The following is a 14,778-nucleotide window of genomic DNA, read 5'->3' as shown; positions in this document are numbered from 1 at the left end:
AGTTCAGTTCAGTTCAGTCGCTCAGTTGTGTCTGACTCTTTGCGACCCCATGAATCGCAGCACACCAGGCCTCCCTGTCCATCACCAACTCCCAGAGTTCACTCAGACTCATGTCCATCGAGTCAGTGATGCCATCTAGCCATCTCATCCTCTGTTGTCCCCTTCTCCTCCTGCCCCCAATCCCTCCCAGCATCAGAGTCTTTTCCAGTGAATCAACTCTTCGCATTGGATAGACTTTGGTGTTTTGTTTTGTTTTGTTTTGTTTTGGTTAAATTTCATAAGCAAAACTAAGGTATTGTAGATACAGTTTTAAGCAAAGCTGAGGTACCATAGATACAATTTTGCCTTTTGTCTGTTGAGAAGTTTGAGTGAGGTTGGTGTAAATTATAAAATTATGTCTACATTCATTTGACTGTATATGGCTTCCAATTATTTGTATAATTGGTTTTGGAGATGTCAGGAGAAGTCAGTTTCCCCAAGGGAAACTGGGCGGGTTCCGTGAAACATGAACTGTCTTCGAGCCCTGGGAATCGCTTTCTGCTTCTTCTGGCTTTGGATTTGACTTGTTTGGATATCTCATACTAGTGGAATCACAGAATGTTTCTCCTTTTTTGGTCTGGTTTATTTCACTTAATATAATGACCATAAGGTCCGTCCACATTGTAGCATTGTCAGAATTACCGACTTTGAAGGGCCGAATCAGATTCCATTGTGTGTCTACCACAGTTCGTTTATGGAATTGGCTGTCCATGGACACTTAGATTGCTCCTGTTGGCCAGTGTGAATCATGCTGTTGTGACTGTGACTGCAGAAATATGCATTTTTTGAGCCCCCTTTTCCAAACCTTTTGGGTACACAGCATGAATTAGAATTGAAATATCTGTTTATTCCATGTATTAGTTTTGGAGTAATTTCTGTAATGTCTTGTGCAGTGTCAGAACCATTTCAGTTTATCTTTTTGTATGGTAGAATACTGTTCAAGCTTTAGAATATACCCTGTGTTGCATATTCATTCACCCACCGATGGACACTTGAATGGGTTCTACCTTTGGGCTATGGTGAATAAGGTCCCTATGAATATTTGTGTACCAGTTTTTGTTTGAATTATTAACAACTACATAGTACTATATATGAAAGAAACGTAAGATGTAAATGCTACCAGATACCTAGGTAGGTGTATGTTTGGATTATGGAGGCCCGTCTGTGTTGTGGGGAACCTTTGGCCTGTACTTGGGGGACGCGACAAGCGGAGCTAACGCAGCAGCTGTGCTGCTTGGAAAGAAGGCATCTGGGCAGTTTTCCGTCTTCCCTGGTACTTTTCCCTCCTTCTAGAGCCCCATCGTGGTGACCTTGGACATCTTGTGGTCTTACACACGTGTCGCTTGCCTGCTGTCACTTCTTTTTTTTTTTTTTTTCTGGGGTGGGGTGGGAGAGGTTCATCCAGGAAGCTGATCTCAAGCATCCTCCCACTCCCTCGTCCTCCCCTTGGCCTGCCTTTTCAGCCTGTCATCTGGCTTCCTAGTCAGGGTCGCTGATGTGTGGGAATGGCCAGTGGAATTTAATAATTAATAGCTGGGAAATAGAAAATTTTAATTTTTAATGAAACATTAATTTTTAATATTACTACATTTTTTTTTCCCTTGCTCAGAGCAATCTTCCCCATCAAGTAACCAAACTGGACATTGGTGTCCTGACTCAGTCCTTTCTAGAAGGTGTGGAACTGAGTGGTCGTGCAGTGGAAGAGTGGCAGGCGGCAGGCTGGCCACTTTCAGGACTTTGAGACCCTCAAGGGGTAGGCAGGTCTCATTCCCCTGATCTCGGAGCTCAGCGAGGGGCCTGGCAGGGAGTAGGGACTTAGCAGAAGTGCCTGGAGGAGTTTAGTGCCTTGGTCTGACCCCTCCTGTTGATTAAGTGGTAGTTCCCTTCTCCTGCTCTCCAACCCCCTACTTTCTTTATTTGTGAAATGAGGGTCATGACAGCACCCACTCTAGAAGGTAGCTGTGAGTATTCAATGAAAGAATGAAAGTCAAGGATTGAGCCCCGATGCCTGGAAGTGTTAAATAAGAATACCATCCTTTTCTCCTTTTCTTCCTCCCCTTTCTCTTCTCTTTCTTAAAAATATTACCTTCTCCCCAAATGTTCAGCTCACACGCAGCTGGATGGCTTAGCTAATGGGTTGGGTCAGCACAGCTAAGAGATCCCTGACAGGCTTCACTAAGAACGGCAATGGATGGGATGACAGTATATGGGAGGGTTTACATTCAGAAATAGTGGTTATAGGATGATAAGCCTGTGTGTGTGTGTGTGTGTGTGTGCGTGTGGTTTTTCTGGTTTGAAACCTAGTCATTTAACAAAGCTGGGGGTTTTATGTGACTAAAAGCATCCCATAAGCTTCTAAAAACAAAATACAAAAGCTCATTTCTCATCTGTACTGATAAAAATGCTGAAGTATCTAAGTTGAATGGAAATGATGACAAACCTGGTTTTTAACCCCAGTTCGTCAGCCTAGCAAGTAAATATCCAACACAATGAGCAATAGATGTAGTGGTTCAGAGCATGGACTTACTGAGTCAGACTGTCTGGGTTCAGATTCCAGCCTGACTCCATAGCTGCTGTGTGACCTCCAATGAGTTATTTAACTGTTCTGTGCTGCAGTTTCTGCTTTGATAAAATGGGAATCAAAATAGCAGCTTCCTCTGAAGGGTGAAGCCCTGGGTACTGTGTTGTTCCATAGGAAGTATCCAGGGTACATTAGTTACCCCCATTAGCTGTTTGGCCTTGGACAAGTTAACAGGCTTTTCTGAGCCTTGGTTTTCTTATCTGTACAAAGAACGTAATACATGACAGGGCTTTTGCAAAGACTGCCTGAGAAAGTGTGTGTGTGTGTGTGTGAAAATGTCTCGTGCAGGTTGGTGCAGAGTCCAAAATAGCTGCTTTCACGATTGAAGGGAAACCTAGAGCAGCTGTCCAGGGCAGCCATGCCGCTGACATACCCGGGCGTGCAGGTAGAGCTGGGCTGTGGGGTTTGAGACGAGACCTGGCGGGGAGGGCCGGCCCGGCAGTGTCCCTCCCCATCTCTGGAGGAGACTCCTTGTGTGTGGAGGAGGGAAGCAGGCCTGCCACAGGGCACCGGGACGGGGTGGGAGGGCCTGGTTGGTTCTAGAACAGGAGGACCGCAGAGCTTGGTGACGGAAGGACAGGAGGTGTGGACGAGTGTCTATTGGGGGCTGGGGTGAGGAGGGGGTGACCTGGCCTGGCCCAGCCTCCCTGGAAAAAGCTATCTTCACCCATGGCGGAGGGGCAGTGTTGTGAAAACCCACTCTTCACCCATGTGTGAGGGAGAGAGGAAGTTCTCAGTGGGCCAATCTATTTGCCAACGTCTCCTCGATAGCCTCACCAAGGCCATCTGTGCACAGTCAGCAGGGGCCTGATGGGGCCACCAGGACTCTGCCCCAGTCACTGGCCCTCCCCCTGCAGTGGCTGAAGTGCAAGCACACGGCGGGGCCCCTGTGTGATACGGGCTAATCTAAATGACTGTTCAGTCTCCACTTCCCGCCAGGGAAGGGCAGTCACTTGTAAACCCAAATGGGGTTGGAGCTGAGTCCCCACCCCATTCCTGCCTTAGCCTGGGCCCCAGCCGCTGCTCAGCCTTTCTGCATTTACTCTTTACAGTTCGTTGGTTTGTCTTCGCTCTTCCATTGCTTCCTGTGTTTGTGTTGGCTTTGCCAAGTCCCTTTCAAGTGTGCTGAGTGCACAGAACACCCCCCTCCCCCACCTCCAGCTTTGTAAAGAGGAAACGTGATCTGAGGGAGGTGACAGCTAGGGTCCCTGTGTTTCATCCCTGGCTACTGTGAGCCTGCAGGATCCTTTCTTAGTGACTGTCTGCTCCTCGTGTGTCAAATAAACGATAAAACCAGAAGCCCCATAGTCCTATACCCAGGTTACAACCAGAAATTCCTTTCTGGCAAAAGGCAGATTGAAACAGTTTCTTCCTCTTTCAGCTCTAATGTCACTGTCTTGTCCCCCTGCGTCAAGCATCAGGGCTTTCTCTGGGTCAGATGGCACCCATTGGGATAAATAACGTCAGATGCCACTGGCAGCTTAGGAAGGGGCTGGGGAGATGGGAGTGGGATATTGAAGGAAGATGAGGATAGGGGAAGCAGGAAAGGGGGACAGAGGGCATGAGCTGTACAGGTAAGACCCCCCTAGGGCCCCTGCTAAGGCAGCCCCCTGGCACCTGGGCCACCGTCTCCTGTCCCTCACCCAGAATATGCCCCAGATGTCACACCGCCAGCCGACTGTTCGGGGTTAAACTCCCGTCAGGATTCAAGGGTGGTCACCACCAGCCACGGTTGAGCCGTTTTCCATCAGATGTCTCTGCCCCACCTTAGCAAGGCCATCCTGACTCATGGACTCTGTTTTGTCACCAGTAAACGCCCCGAGGTTGTGACCATGACGAAGTGGAAGGCTCCAGTGGTGTGGGAAGGCACTTACAACAGAGCCGTCTTAGACAATTATTATGCCAAGCAGAAAATTACCGTCGGCCTGACGGTTTTCGCCGTCGGAAGGTAGGTGTTGCTAATAAAAGTAACCTTGACTTTTCCTTTGTCCCACTGTCAGAAGGTTGGTGAGGGGCTCCCTGGGCTCATGGAGGCTGTTCATGGACGTGTCTGATTCATTAGACAGGAGAATGGAGTAATAGGACTGTTTGAGGCTCCTTTTTGCTGAGGCCCCAGGAGGCTGAGAGCAAGGCAGTGGATGGGGAGTGGACAGCTTCCCACCTGAGCGAGGCCTCGGTTGCAGGTTAGAGTGTCTGCCGTACTCACTGAGCCCTGGAGTTTCCAGCACACCCAGAGCCGCCTCCACCCTGACCTCCACGGCCCTCTCTGGGAATTCCAAAAATGCCAGCTATTAGACAGCCCGAACGTGTGTCATTGTTTCTCCCACACGCTCAAGACCCCAGACTGAGAACCAAGGACAGAAGTGACTAAGCGCGGAGCTTCCCCACGTCAGCCTGGCTGACCGCTCCTCCCGGGCTTCCTCAGCTGCCTCTGCCCTCCTCCTCCTAGAGGCTTTGGCCCCCGGAGATCTGGCCAGCCAGAACTTCCTCTTCCAGAGGTTGGATGGGTTCCTGTTTCTGCTTCCATTTCCTTGTTTAGAACGACATTTCTCCCCAAATTGCAATCATTCTTACTTAAAAGTCGGAGCTGTGATATTAGTTTAAAATATAACCCATTTTGTTCTTTTGGAGAATTTTTTTTTTTTTTCTTTATCAAAACGAAAGCAAAAGTTCCCTTTTCCTATTAGCCTCCTCCCCGCAGCCCCCCTCCATGGGCCTTCCCATCTGTATCTTTTCCGAGCGCCACATGGGAAGTTGTCTGCTCGCTTGTACAGACAGAGGTGAAGGCCCAGGTTGATCTGAGTGAGGATCTGCGTGTCTTCACTCCCAAGATCGTCCCCAGCCCAGAGCCCAGAAGCCATCGCCCTCACCATACTGGTCAAGTCCTGATGTCACCACCTGTGCCTGTCCCAGGGGCATCTCTGATGGAGAAGGGTGACTCTGGAGTTTTGACATTTTTACTGAAAGAATCTGTACTGTTATGAGTCTGGAGCAGATGCTTAGCTCACCTCATGCTTTGGTATGAGAGGCTACAAGCCAGCTACCCTGTAGACTGATTTACTCCTGATGTTTCCACGAAGAACAGAATGTGGCCTGCGGCTCCACAATGGCTTCAGCCTTGTATCCGCAGCTTCACAGAACTAAGCAGTAAATTGTACACCGAGGTGAAAACCCTGAGCTCTCCTCTTGGAGGCAGGAGGGGATTGCTTGTACTCTGCAGCAGTAAATCCTCCCAAGAGTGGATTTGGACTTTAAGGAGGTGTGATGTTTGGTTTGTTTTCAAATAACAATGCCTGGAGCCAATTGCAATGCTTTCATCTCTAAATAATGTTAAACCTCACAAGGGCCCCCTCCCCTCCGCCTAGGATTGTCTCCCAAGCTTCAGGGCACAATAGACTTTTTTCAGAGCCATGGCAAAGTCCCTCTTTCTATTGCTCAGATATATTCTCTCCGTTTAAAGAATCAATACTGTAAACCCCGGGGTTTTTCCAGAGACCAGTATTAAAACCACAGTTTATTTTTGTAGAAGTGAACAGGAATCCAAACTACGACTAAGGAGCAAAAACAAATGCCAGTTATTATTACTCACAAAATGTCATAACTGGCCGTGAGTACGATCAGCAAATTAAACTTAGTCCGCATTCGCTGAGCGTGAGTCTGGGGGTGATGCAGTTGTGTTAAGCCAACTCCTCTCCTTCTCTATCATCCCCACGTTGTCACGTGATAGTGTGTAGCTTGGCTCGCAAAAGACATGAACGTGTTTTTTGAATGAATAAGTAAATAGCTAAAATACCACATCTATTAGAAGGCCCCAAGTCCAAAACACTGACCACACAAACTGCTGGCAAAAATATTGAGCAAGAAGAGCTCTGATTCACTGCTGGCGAGAAGGCAAGATGGTTCCGCTGCTTTGGGAGACAGTTCAGCGGGTTCTTATAAAGCTAAACATATTCTTATCATACAGTCTAGCAATTGCATCCTTGGTGTTCACCAAAAAAAGGTGAAACTCCAGATCCACACAAAACTTGCATACAGATGTTTATAGCAGCTTTATTCATAGTTTCTAAAACTTAGAAATAACTAAGATGTCCTTTAGTAGGTGAATGGATTAATAAACTGTGGCACATCTAGGTGGTAGAATATATTACCAGTGCAAAAAACACAAAATCTATCAAGCCATGGAAGAGATAGAGGAAACTTAAATGCATATTACTAAGTAAAAGAAACCCATCTGAAAAGACTACCTGCTGTCAGATTCCAACCTTGTAACATTCTGGAAAAGGCAAAACTATGGAGACAGTAAAAAGATCAGTAGTTGCCAAGGGTCGGCAAAGGGGAGTGGATGAATAGTCAGAACACGGAATTTTCAGGGTAGTGAAAATACTCGGTATGATATCATATACAGTGAAAAATACTTGTCATTATATATTTGTTGAAACCCATAGAATATACGCAACCAGGAGTGAACTTTAATGTAAATGGTGGGTTTGGTGTGATAATGATGGTCTGGGTTCATAAACTGCAGTGGGTGCTGGACACTGATAGAGGGGGAAGCTGTGGGAAGGAGTAGGAAGCATGCGGGTATATGAGAACTCTGCAGTTTCAGCTCCATATTGCTGTAAGCCTAAAAATGTTCTAATAATTAAAACCTATTAGAAAAGGAAATGAGATAGTTAAAATAAGTTTAAATCAGAGGTTATTTGCTCTGGTATTTGGATGGGTCTGACAATGGTTGTAGCTGGATAATGTATTGGTGTTTGGGGTAACCACTGGAAAACTCTTAAAGTGAATGTGTAATGTGGAAGGATATCCATGTCCCATAACCCATTTTCTGGGTCCCAGAGAAGGAGAAGAGAATGGCGATGGTTAGTCTTAGGGCATCCCCAGTGGACCTAAGGGGCATGTCACCCTTTCATCTGGTAGGGCAGGATACTGTTGGAGTGGATGTTGGGGTTTCTGAGAGATGCCTGAGAACTAGCGCCCCCTGATGTTGATCGAAGGGTATGACCTTCCAGTTATAAAATGAGCAAGTTCTGAGGATCTGACGTAAAACATTGTGATTATTGTTAATAATATTGTTTTATATACTTATAAAGTTATTCAGATAATAAATCTCAAATCTTCTCCCCCAAAAAGAAATGATGATTATGTGATGAGATGAAGGTGTTAACCAATGCTACAGTGGTGGTAATTTTGTGATATATGTGTGCTGTGTGCTCAGCCACTTCAGTCATGTCTGACTCTTTGTGATTCTATGGACTGTAGCCCACCAGGCTCCTCTGTCCATGGTATTCTCCAGGCAGGAATACTGGGGTGGATTGCCATGCCCTCCTCCAGGGGATCTTCCTGACCCAGGCATTGAACCCACATCTCCTGTGTCTCTTGCATCGCAGGCAGATTCTGTACCCACTGAGCCATCTGGGAAGCCCTTTTGTAATATATGAATATACCAAATCAACACTTGGCACACCTTAAGCTTAAACTGTGCTATATGTCAATTATATCTCAATAAAACAGTATGAAAAAAGGACTAACACACTTCCGCCTACCCAGAGTCTGGAACCAACTGATAAATAAGACAAAAGGATAAGTAAGGTAGATGGTAGTGATGATCATCTTCAGTACAGTTAAAGCTGATATTGAAGAATATGGGTTATAAAACTGAAGGCCCTGAGCCTCCTGATGTTGAACCACAGAATTAGAAAGACTTAGGCATCCCTCATCCATAGCACGAGAAACTGCAGGTGTCTGGATGTTGGAGAAGGGCCTGTATCATTTAGCTACACTGCAGGGCCCAGAGCAGTTGAGAATACATGTCCTCTCCACCTGACTGGCTTCCAAGAGTGAGAGAGGAGAGGCTGGCCTGCCCAGTCACCTTCCAGAATCATCAGGTAAGTCACTTTACCTCCTCAAAGTTGAGTGACTGTATGGTGGAGAGTGGCCAGAAATAATAGTACAGCAATGGACTTGCCTTGATGAGAACAGCATGTCGTCTCCTGCAGAAATCCCAGGGTGTGTGTTCAGTTGCTCAGTCGTGTCCGACTCTTTGAGACCCCTATGGACTGTAGCCTGCCAGGCTCCTCCGTCCATGGAATTTTCCAGGCAAGAATATTGGAGTAGGTTGCCATTTCCTCCTCCAGGGGATCTTCCCGGGGATCGAACCTGCATCTCCCTTGTCTCCCTCATCTCCTGCATTGCAGGCCAAGTCTTTACCCACTGGAGAAGCCTGCAGAAATCCCAGAGGTTACATTTATCCCATTCTTCTTTGTTTCAGATACATTGAGCATTACTTGGAGGAGTTCTTAACGTCTGCTAATAAGCACTTCATGGTTGGCCACCCAGTCATCTTTTATATCATGGTAGATGATGTCTCCAGGATGCCTTTGATAGAGTTGGGTCCTCTGCGCTCCTTCAAAGTGTTTAAGATCAAGCCTGAGAAGAGGTGGCAGGACATCAGCATGATGCGCATGAAGACTATCGGGGAGCACATTGTGGCCCACATCCAGCATGAGGTTGACTTCCTTTTCTGCATGGACGTGGACCAGGTCTTCCAAGACAAGTTTGGGGTGGAGACCCTGGGCGAGTCGGTGGCCCAGCTACAAGCCTGGTGGTACAAGGCAGATCCCAATGACTTCACCTACGAGAGGCGGAAGGAGTCTGCAGCATACATTCCCTTCGGCGAAGGGGATTTTTATTACCACGCAGCCATTTTTGGGGGAACACCCACTCAGGTCCTTAACATCACCCAGGAATGCTTCAAAGGAATCGTCAAGGACAAGAAAAATGACATAGAAGCCCAATGGCATGATGAAAGCCATCTAAACAAGTATTTCCTTCTCAACAAACCTACTAAAATCTTATCCCCGGAATACTGCTGGGATTATCACATAGGCCTACCTGCGGATATTAAGCTTGTCAAGATGTCTTGGCAGACAAAAGAGTATAATGTGGTTAGAAATAATGTCTGACTTTGTGCCAGTACATTTCTGAATTTGAGAGAGTATTATTCTGGCTACTTCCTCAGAAAAGTAACACTTAATTTTAACTTAAAAAAAAATACTAACAAAAGGCCAACACAGCAAATACATATTATTTCTCCTTGTAACTTTGAGCCTTGTAATACGGGAGAATGAACCTGTGGTAATCAGATGTAAATTCCCAGTGATTTCTTACCTATTTTTGGTTGTGGGGGCGGGGAATGGATACACCATCAGTTGAACCAAAAAAAAAAAAAAATTGTCATAGACAAAGAAAAAGCCAGAAACATTCTATATGTGCCAATTGACTTACTGGAGAGAAGTACGCAAAGGGAAGTGTTTGACAACAAGATAATGATTGTGAGGGGCTGTCCTCTTGATTTCTGTGTCTTCCTATCTCTGCTGGGTCTGAAGCACCACAGAGTTGCTTTTGCAGCAGGAGAACTCTTAGTAGGACACAGTCTACCTTGGCGATCCTCAAATGGATCAATTTCCTTTCCTTATCAGGATATTGGCTTCTGTGCCAAGACCAGTCAAAATTCCCAATGCATATGGTGAAGATGTTGGAAGTCACAGGCAATCTGAGTGAGTCAGTGGGTGCTCAGCACATAATGAAAACAAAGCCTCCAAGTAAGTTGGCCATGAAATAAGCAAAGAGAGAGTTGAAAGACAGGGAGCTGATCCCTATGGGGCATTGCCTTCTCTGAGGGGCACAGGGCATGTGGCTGGCACATAAATACAACACGGATCCAGGCAGTGTGGGTGGTCTCCAGTTTCCTCAGCCATTATGACAGCCAGAGCAGTGTTGTCTTATGAGATGCTTCTTGTTTTGGCCGAGTCATATTCAGTATGCCGGACTCTGGAACTTGAGTCTTCAGATCCTTGGCCAGACGAAGTGGATGGTGTCCGAGGAAACCAAAACCTGCAGGGGACTGAAGAGAATTGCCAGGGGTTACATTTCCCAGACATGGGCTTCATGACAGTCAGTTGTCAGCAAGTCCTGCCACCATCTGCCCTAACCCTCAGCCCATCAAGCCCCACGTTGCAGGGCTGACATCAAGGAACCTCTCATTTCCCCTTGCCCCATCTGCACTACTGAAGTATAACAACCAGATGTGTTTAATAAAATTGTTAGTTGATTTTATGTCAAAAGTAGAGGGGATGGCGATGGGAGATCCAGTCCTTGTGACTGAACACCTTACCATTCAATTCCTTTCTCTAAGAGAAGCTATGAAATTGTGTATATTATTTAAAGTTAAGCAAGTCAGTGTAAAGGAGGCAACATTTACATATGCAGGCATGTTTATGTTTTGCTCGTGTTCCAGTTTATGTCATTGCTTTTCATTTTCAAGCAATTGGCTTAAAGAGCCACCTCACTGGCTTGATGCTCAGCAGTGTGGGCTTCTTTGATAAAATGAAACCTCCGTTTTCTCTACTGTTTTACTGTGCCTCCTACTCTTCCGTTCTTGCCAAATTTTTTTACAACCCAGTAAAACAAAAGAAAACCAACAAAAATTCTGAAGAAGTGGGCTTGTAAAAGAAAAGGGAGATCAAAGGTCAGTTAGGACTCTTGCTTCTGTATAATTCAAGTTTTTGGGGATCCATTCTGGACTAGGGAGAGTTCATGGTTTAAGTCTGAAAGCAAAGAAATGACGTTTCTTCAAAGATCAGAGAAAAGGAATGAAGTTTCCTTTTGAAGGGATCTTGATTTTTTTTTAATTCACTTAAATTTAAAATCCAAATGGACAAACTCAAAAATCAATAGTTCAATGTTAAAAAACTAAAATAAAATTCCTGATTTACAATTAAATAAATTATTTTCTCAATATATTCTGGTCTTTGTCATGGATTGTACATTTTCTCTCAAAGATGTTCAGGACTGTCAGTAACAGAATTTTAAATACTTAGACTTTAAAAAGTCATTGGGTCCTAAAAAATGTGTGCACTGTCACAAAGATAGAAAGAACATGGTTGAGATTTGCTAACTTTTATAACAACAAATGCTCATATAGAACTTTCCAAAGTGATGCACTGAAGTAATTAAGTGCCAGTAGGATTAGGCTTCGGAGAAGGCAATGGTACTCCAGTCCAGTACTCTTGCCTGGAAAATACCATGGATGGAGGAGCCTGGTGGGTTGCAGTCCATGGGATCGCTAAGAGTCAGACACGACTGAGCGACTTCACTGTCACTTTTCACTTTCCACTTTAATGCATTGGAGAAGGAAATGGCAACCCACTCCAGTGTTCTTGCCTGGAGAATCCCAGGGACGGGGGAGCCTGGTGGGCTGCCGTTTATGGGGTCGCACAGAGTTGGACACACTGAAGTGACTTAGCAGCAGCAGCAGCAGCAGCAGGATTAGGCTTGCCATGAAGGTCAGGGCGGGCAAGAGGGCAAAGGGAGAAAACCATGCCATAACCATTTCTGGTGGTTACTAGTCCTGACCTCTGGGAAATATATCTGGCCAAGGGAGCCCCAAGAGAGACTTGCTGAATTTCTAGCACGACTGGGTGGGTGTATTTGTTATGAATACAAAGTCAAAGTGGAGCAGGCTGATGTAGTGTGGTGCATGGGATATACAAGAGGGCATGATTCCCTCATAGTAGAGACTTATTGCCATTTTGCAGACGAGCAAAATGAAGTTCAGAAAGGTTAAACCACACAGAAAGCATCTGAGCTGTAGCTCGCACCAGAGAAGCTGACAAGGATAAATTTGTTGAGCCACTTCAGGCTCCTCAAGTGGCCCACCCCACACACAGGGCCATGTTTCCTATCAGGGAAAATGCTTTATGGAAGAATCTAATAAAGGGGAATTTGTGCCATAAGAATTAATATTTTAAAAACTAGGTATGCGCCTAGGCTCGTACCACTTCCCACTTTTTCTGCACTAAAGCTGCCCCATGCGTGCATGCGTGTTAAGTTGCTTCAGTTGTGTCCAGCTTTTTGTGACCCTGTGGACTGTAGCCTGCCAGACTCCTCTGTCCATGAGATTCTCCGGACAAAGAATACTGGAGTGAGTTGCCATGCCCTCCTCCAGAGGATTTTCCCAACCCAGAGAATGAACCCACGTCTCTTACATCTCCTTCATTGACAAGCAGGTTCTTTACCACTAGTGCCGCCCAGGACACCGAAACCTGCCCCAAGGGCATGAAATTAGTTTCAATGTATGATGTAAAAATAAATGAAAGACTCTGTGATCATTCTTAACTTTAGGTTGTGCCTGCAGGGCCCCTAGAAGCCCCATGGGCACACAGAAGCTGTTATGCCAAGGCATTTTGCCTTGGAGGGCAAAGCTGGGTGAAGGGGCAGGTGAAAGGGACAGCCATGCCTCCTTTTTCCACTCTGGGGGTCCCATGAAGCTGGAGAGAAAGAAATTTCTGTAAGGCTGTAAGGGGCTGTCATCGCTTGTCTGTCTCGTAATGACTCATTTTTTTCCTCTCAGCCAAAGTCACCATGTAATTTACTGATAGCTATGGCAATATTTACAGTTCTAAGAATTTATTAAATCACCATTTATTAAATGTACCTTATGTACATGAATAACACAGGCATGTAGCATACTCACAAGTGTGAAACCCCATAGAAAGCCTGAATACATAATATATGATGCATACCTTTTAAAGAGAGAAAGCTAGGTTAAGTGGGGATCTACTGGTCAAGTCTCAGGGATTCAAACCCAGGACTGTCTGACTCTAAATCCTTTGTTCTTTCCACAGCTCAAGTCTTTCTCTTTCAAACACACACACACACATACTTTAACCATTTTGTTTTTGAAACTGAGGACAGCAAGGAATCACCACCAAGAACTCTCAATTCTTGTATTAGCATTAAAGAAAGAGAACTTAGTGGACTCAAACTCTTCAGAGATGGAAGGTAGGTCTAAACTCACCCTGGAGCCTGGCTGGAAAGCAGTCAAACAGAACCTGAGCGATACAAGGCTCAGGGAAGTTCAAGGGCTGAGGAGGTACAGAGGAGGGAAGGTCTGAGAGGTGGAAACAGTCTCAGAGGGGCTGCTTCTGAATTGAGCATTGAGAGAAGAGAAAGGGATCACTGAGAAGTGGAAATGGAATGAGGTTTCAGAGGGAGGAACAGCAGGTACGAAGCACGGAGGACTGTTCTGAGGCTTTTAGGGAGACCCTGGATGAAATCTCATAGGAGAGCCTGTGTAAAAAGCAGCAAAGAGCTTGAAAGGGCTTTGGCTGGTGGCGAGCTGCACATTTGCCCAGCATCTGTGCCTTTATTTCTCGCTTTATCTCCTTCACAGAGTCTATGTGGTTTCTATGGCAACTAATGCCATGGTTGGACCTAGTGACCCAGACTAAGCTAATCAACATTTTCCCTCCCCACTTCCCACCCTACCCCTGGTGAGCAGATGATCTAAACTAATCCAATCAAGTTGAATCTCAGGCCTTTTACTGGAAATGTGGATGCATTAGGGAAAGACTAGAGATCTCTTCAAGAAAATCAGAGATACCAAAGGAACATTTCATGCAAAGATGGGCTCGATAAAGGACAGAAATGGTATGGACCTAACAGAAGCAGAAGATATTAAGAAGAGATGGCAAGAATACACAGAAGAACTGTACAAAAAAGATCTTCACGACCCAGATAATCACGATGGTGTGATCACTCACCTAGAGCCAGACATCCTGGAATGTGAAGTCAAGTGGGCCTTAGAAAGCATCACTACGAACAAAGCTAGTGGAGGTGATAGAATTCCAGTTGAGCTATTCCAAATCCTGAAAGATGATGCTGTGAAAGTGCTGCACTCAATATGCCATCAAATTTGGAAAACTCAGCAGTGGCCACAGGACTGGAAAAGGTCAATTTTCATTCCAATCCCAAAGAAAGGCAATGCCAAAGAATGCTCAAACTACTGCATAATTGCACTCATCTCACATGCTAGTAAAGTAATGCTCAAAATTCTCCAAGCCAGGCTTCAGCAATATGTGAACCATGAACTTCCTGATGTTCAAGCTGGTTTTAGAAAAGGCAGAGGAACCAGAGATCAAATTGCCAACATCTGCTGGATCATGGAAAAAGCAAGAGAGTTCCAGAAAAACATCTATTTCTGCTTTATTGACTATGCCAAAGCCTTTGACTCTGTGGATTACAATAAACTGTGGAAAATTCTGAAAGAGATGGGAATACCAGACCACCTGACCTGCCTCTTGAGAAATCTG

At 45.5% G+C, this 14,778-nt stretch overlaps 1 protein-coding gene across 6 annotated transcripts in view; it reads left to right on the top strand.

The window, feature by feature from the left end:
• Positions 1–9,879, top strand: part of LOC113901597 (N-acetyllactosaminide alpha-1,3-galactosyltransferase) — a 77,391-nt gene extending 67,512 nt beyond the window's left edge. For 5 of the 6 annotated variants that reach the window (XM_027556156.1, XM_027556160.1, XM_027556159.1 and 2 more), the window contains 2 exons: positions 4,431–4,568; positions 8,895–9,879. In XM_027556156.1, coding sequence (XP_027411957.1) covers positions 4,431–4,568; positions 8,895–9,588 — 832 coding nt within the window. In that variant the 3' untranslated portion in view covers positions 9,589–9,879. The remainder of the gene's footprint in view (positions 1–4,430; positions 4,569–8,894) is intronic. The other variant, XM_027556157.1, reaches the window with a different exon arrangement.
• Positions 9,880–14,778: the final 4,899 nt, after the last annotated feature.

The sequence above is a fragment of the Bos indicus x Bos taurus genome, chromosome 11, assembly GCF_003369695.1.
Source record: "Bos indicus x Bos taurus breed Angus x Brahman F1 hybrid chromosome 11, Bos_hybrid_MaternalHap_v2.0, whole genome shotgun sequence".
In the NCBI taxonomy this organism is placed as follows: Eukaryota; Metazoa; Chordata; class Mammalia; order Artiodactyla; family Bovidae; genus Bos; species Bos indicus x Bos taurus.
The sequence above is the reverse complement of the archived record's forward strand: the minus strand, read 5'-3'. Positions and strand labels throughout refer to the sequence as shown.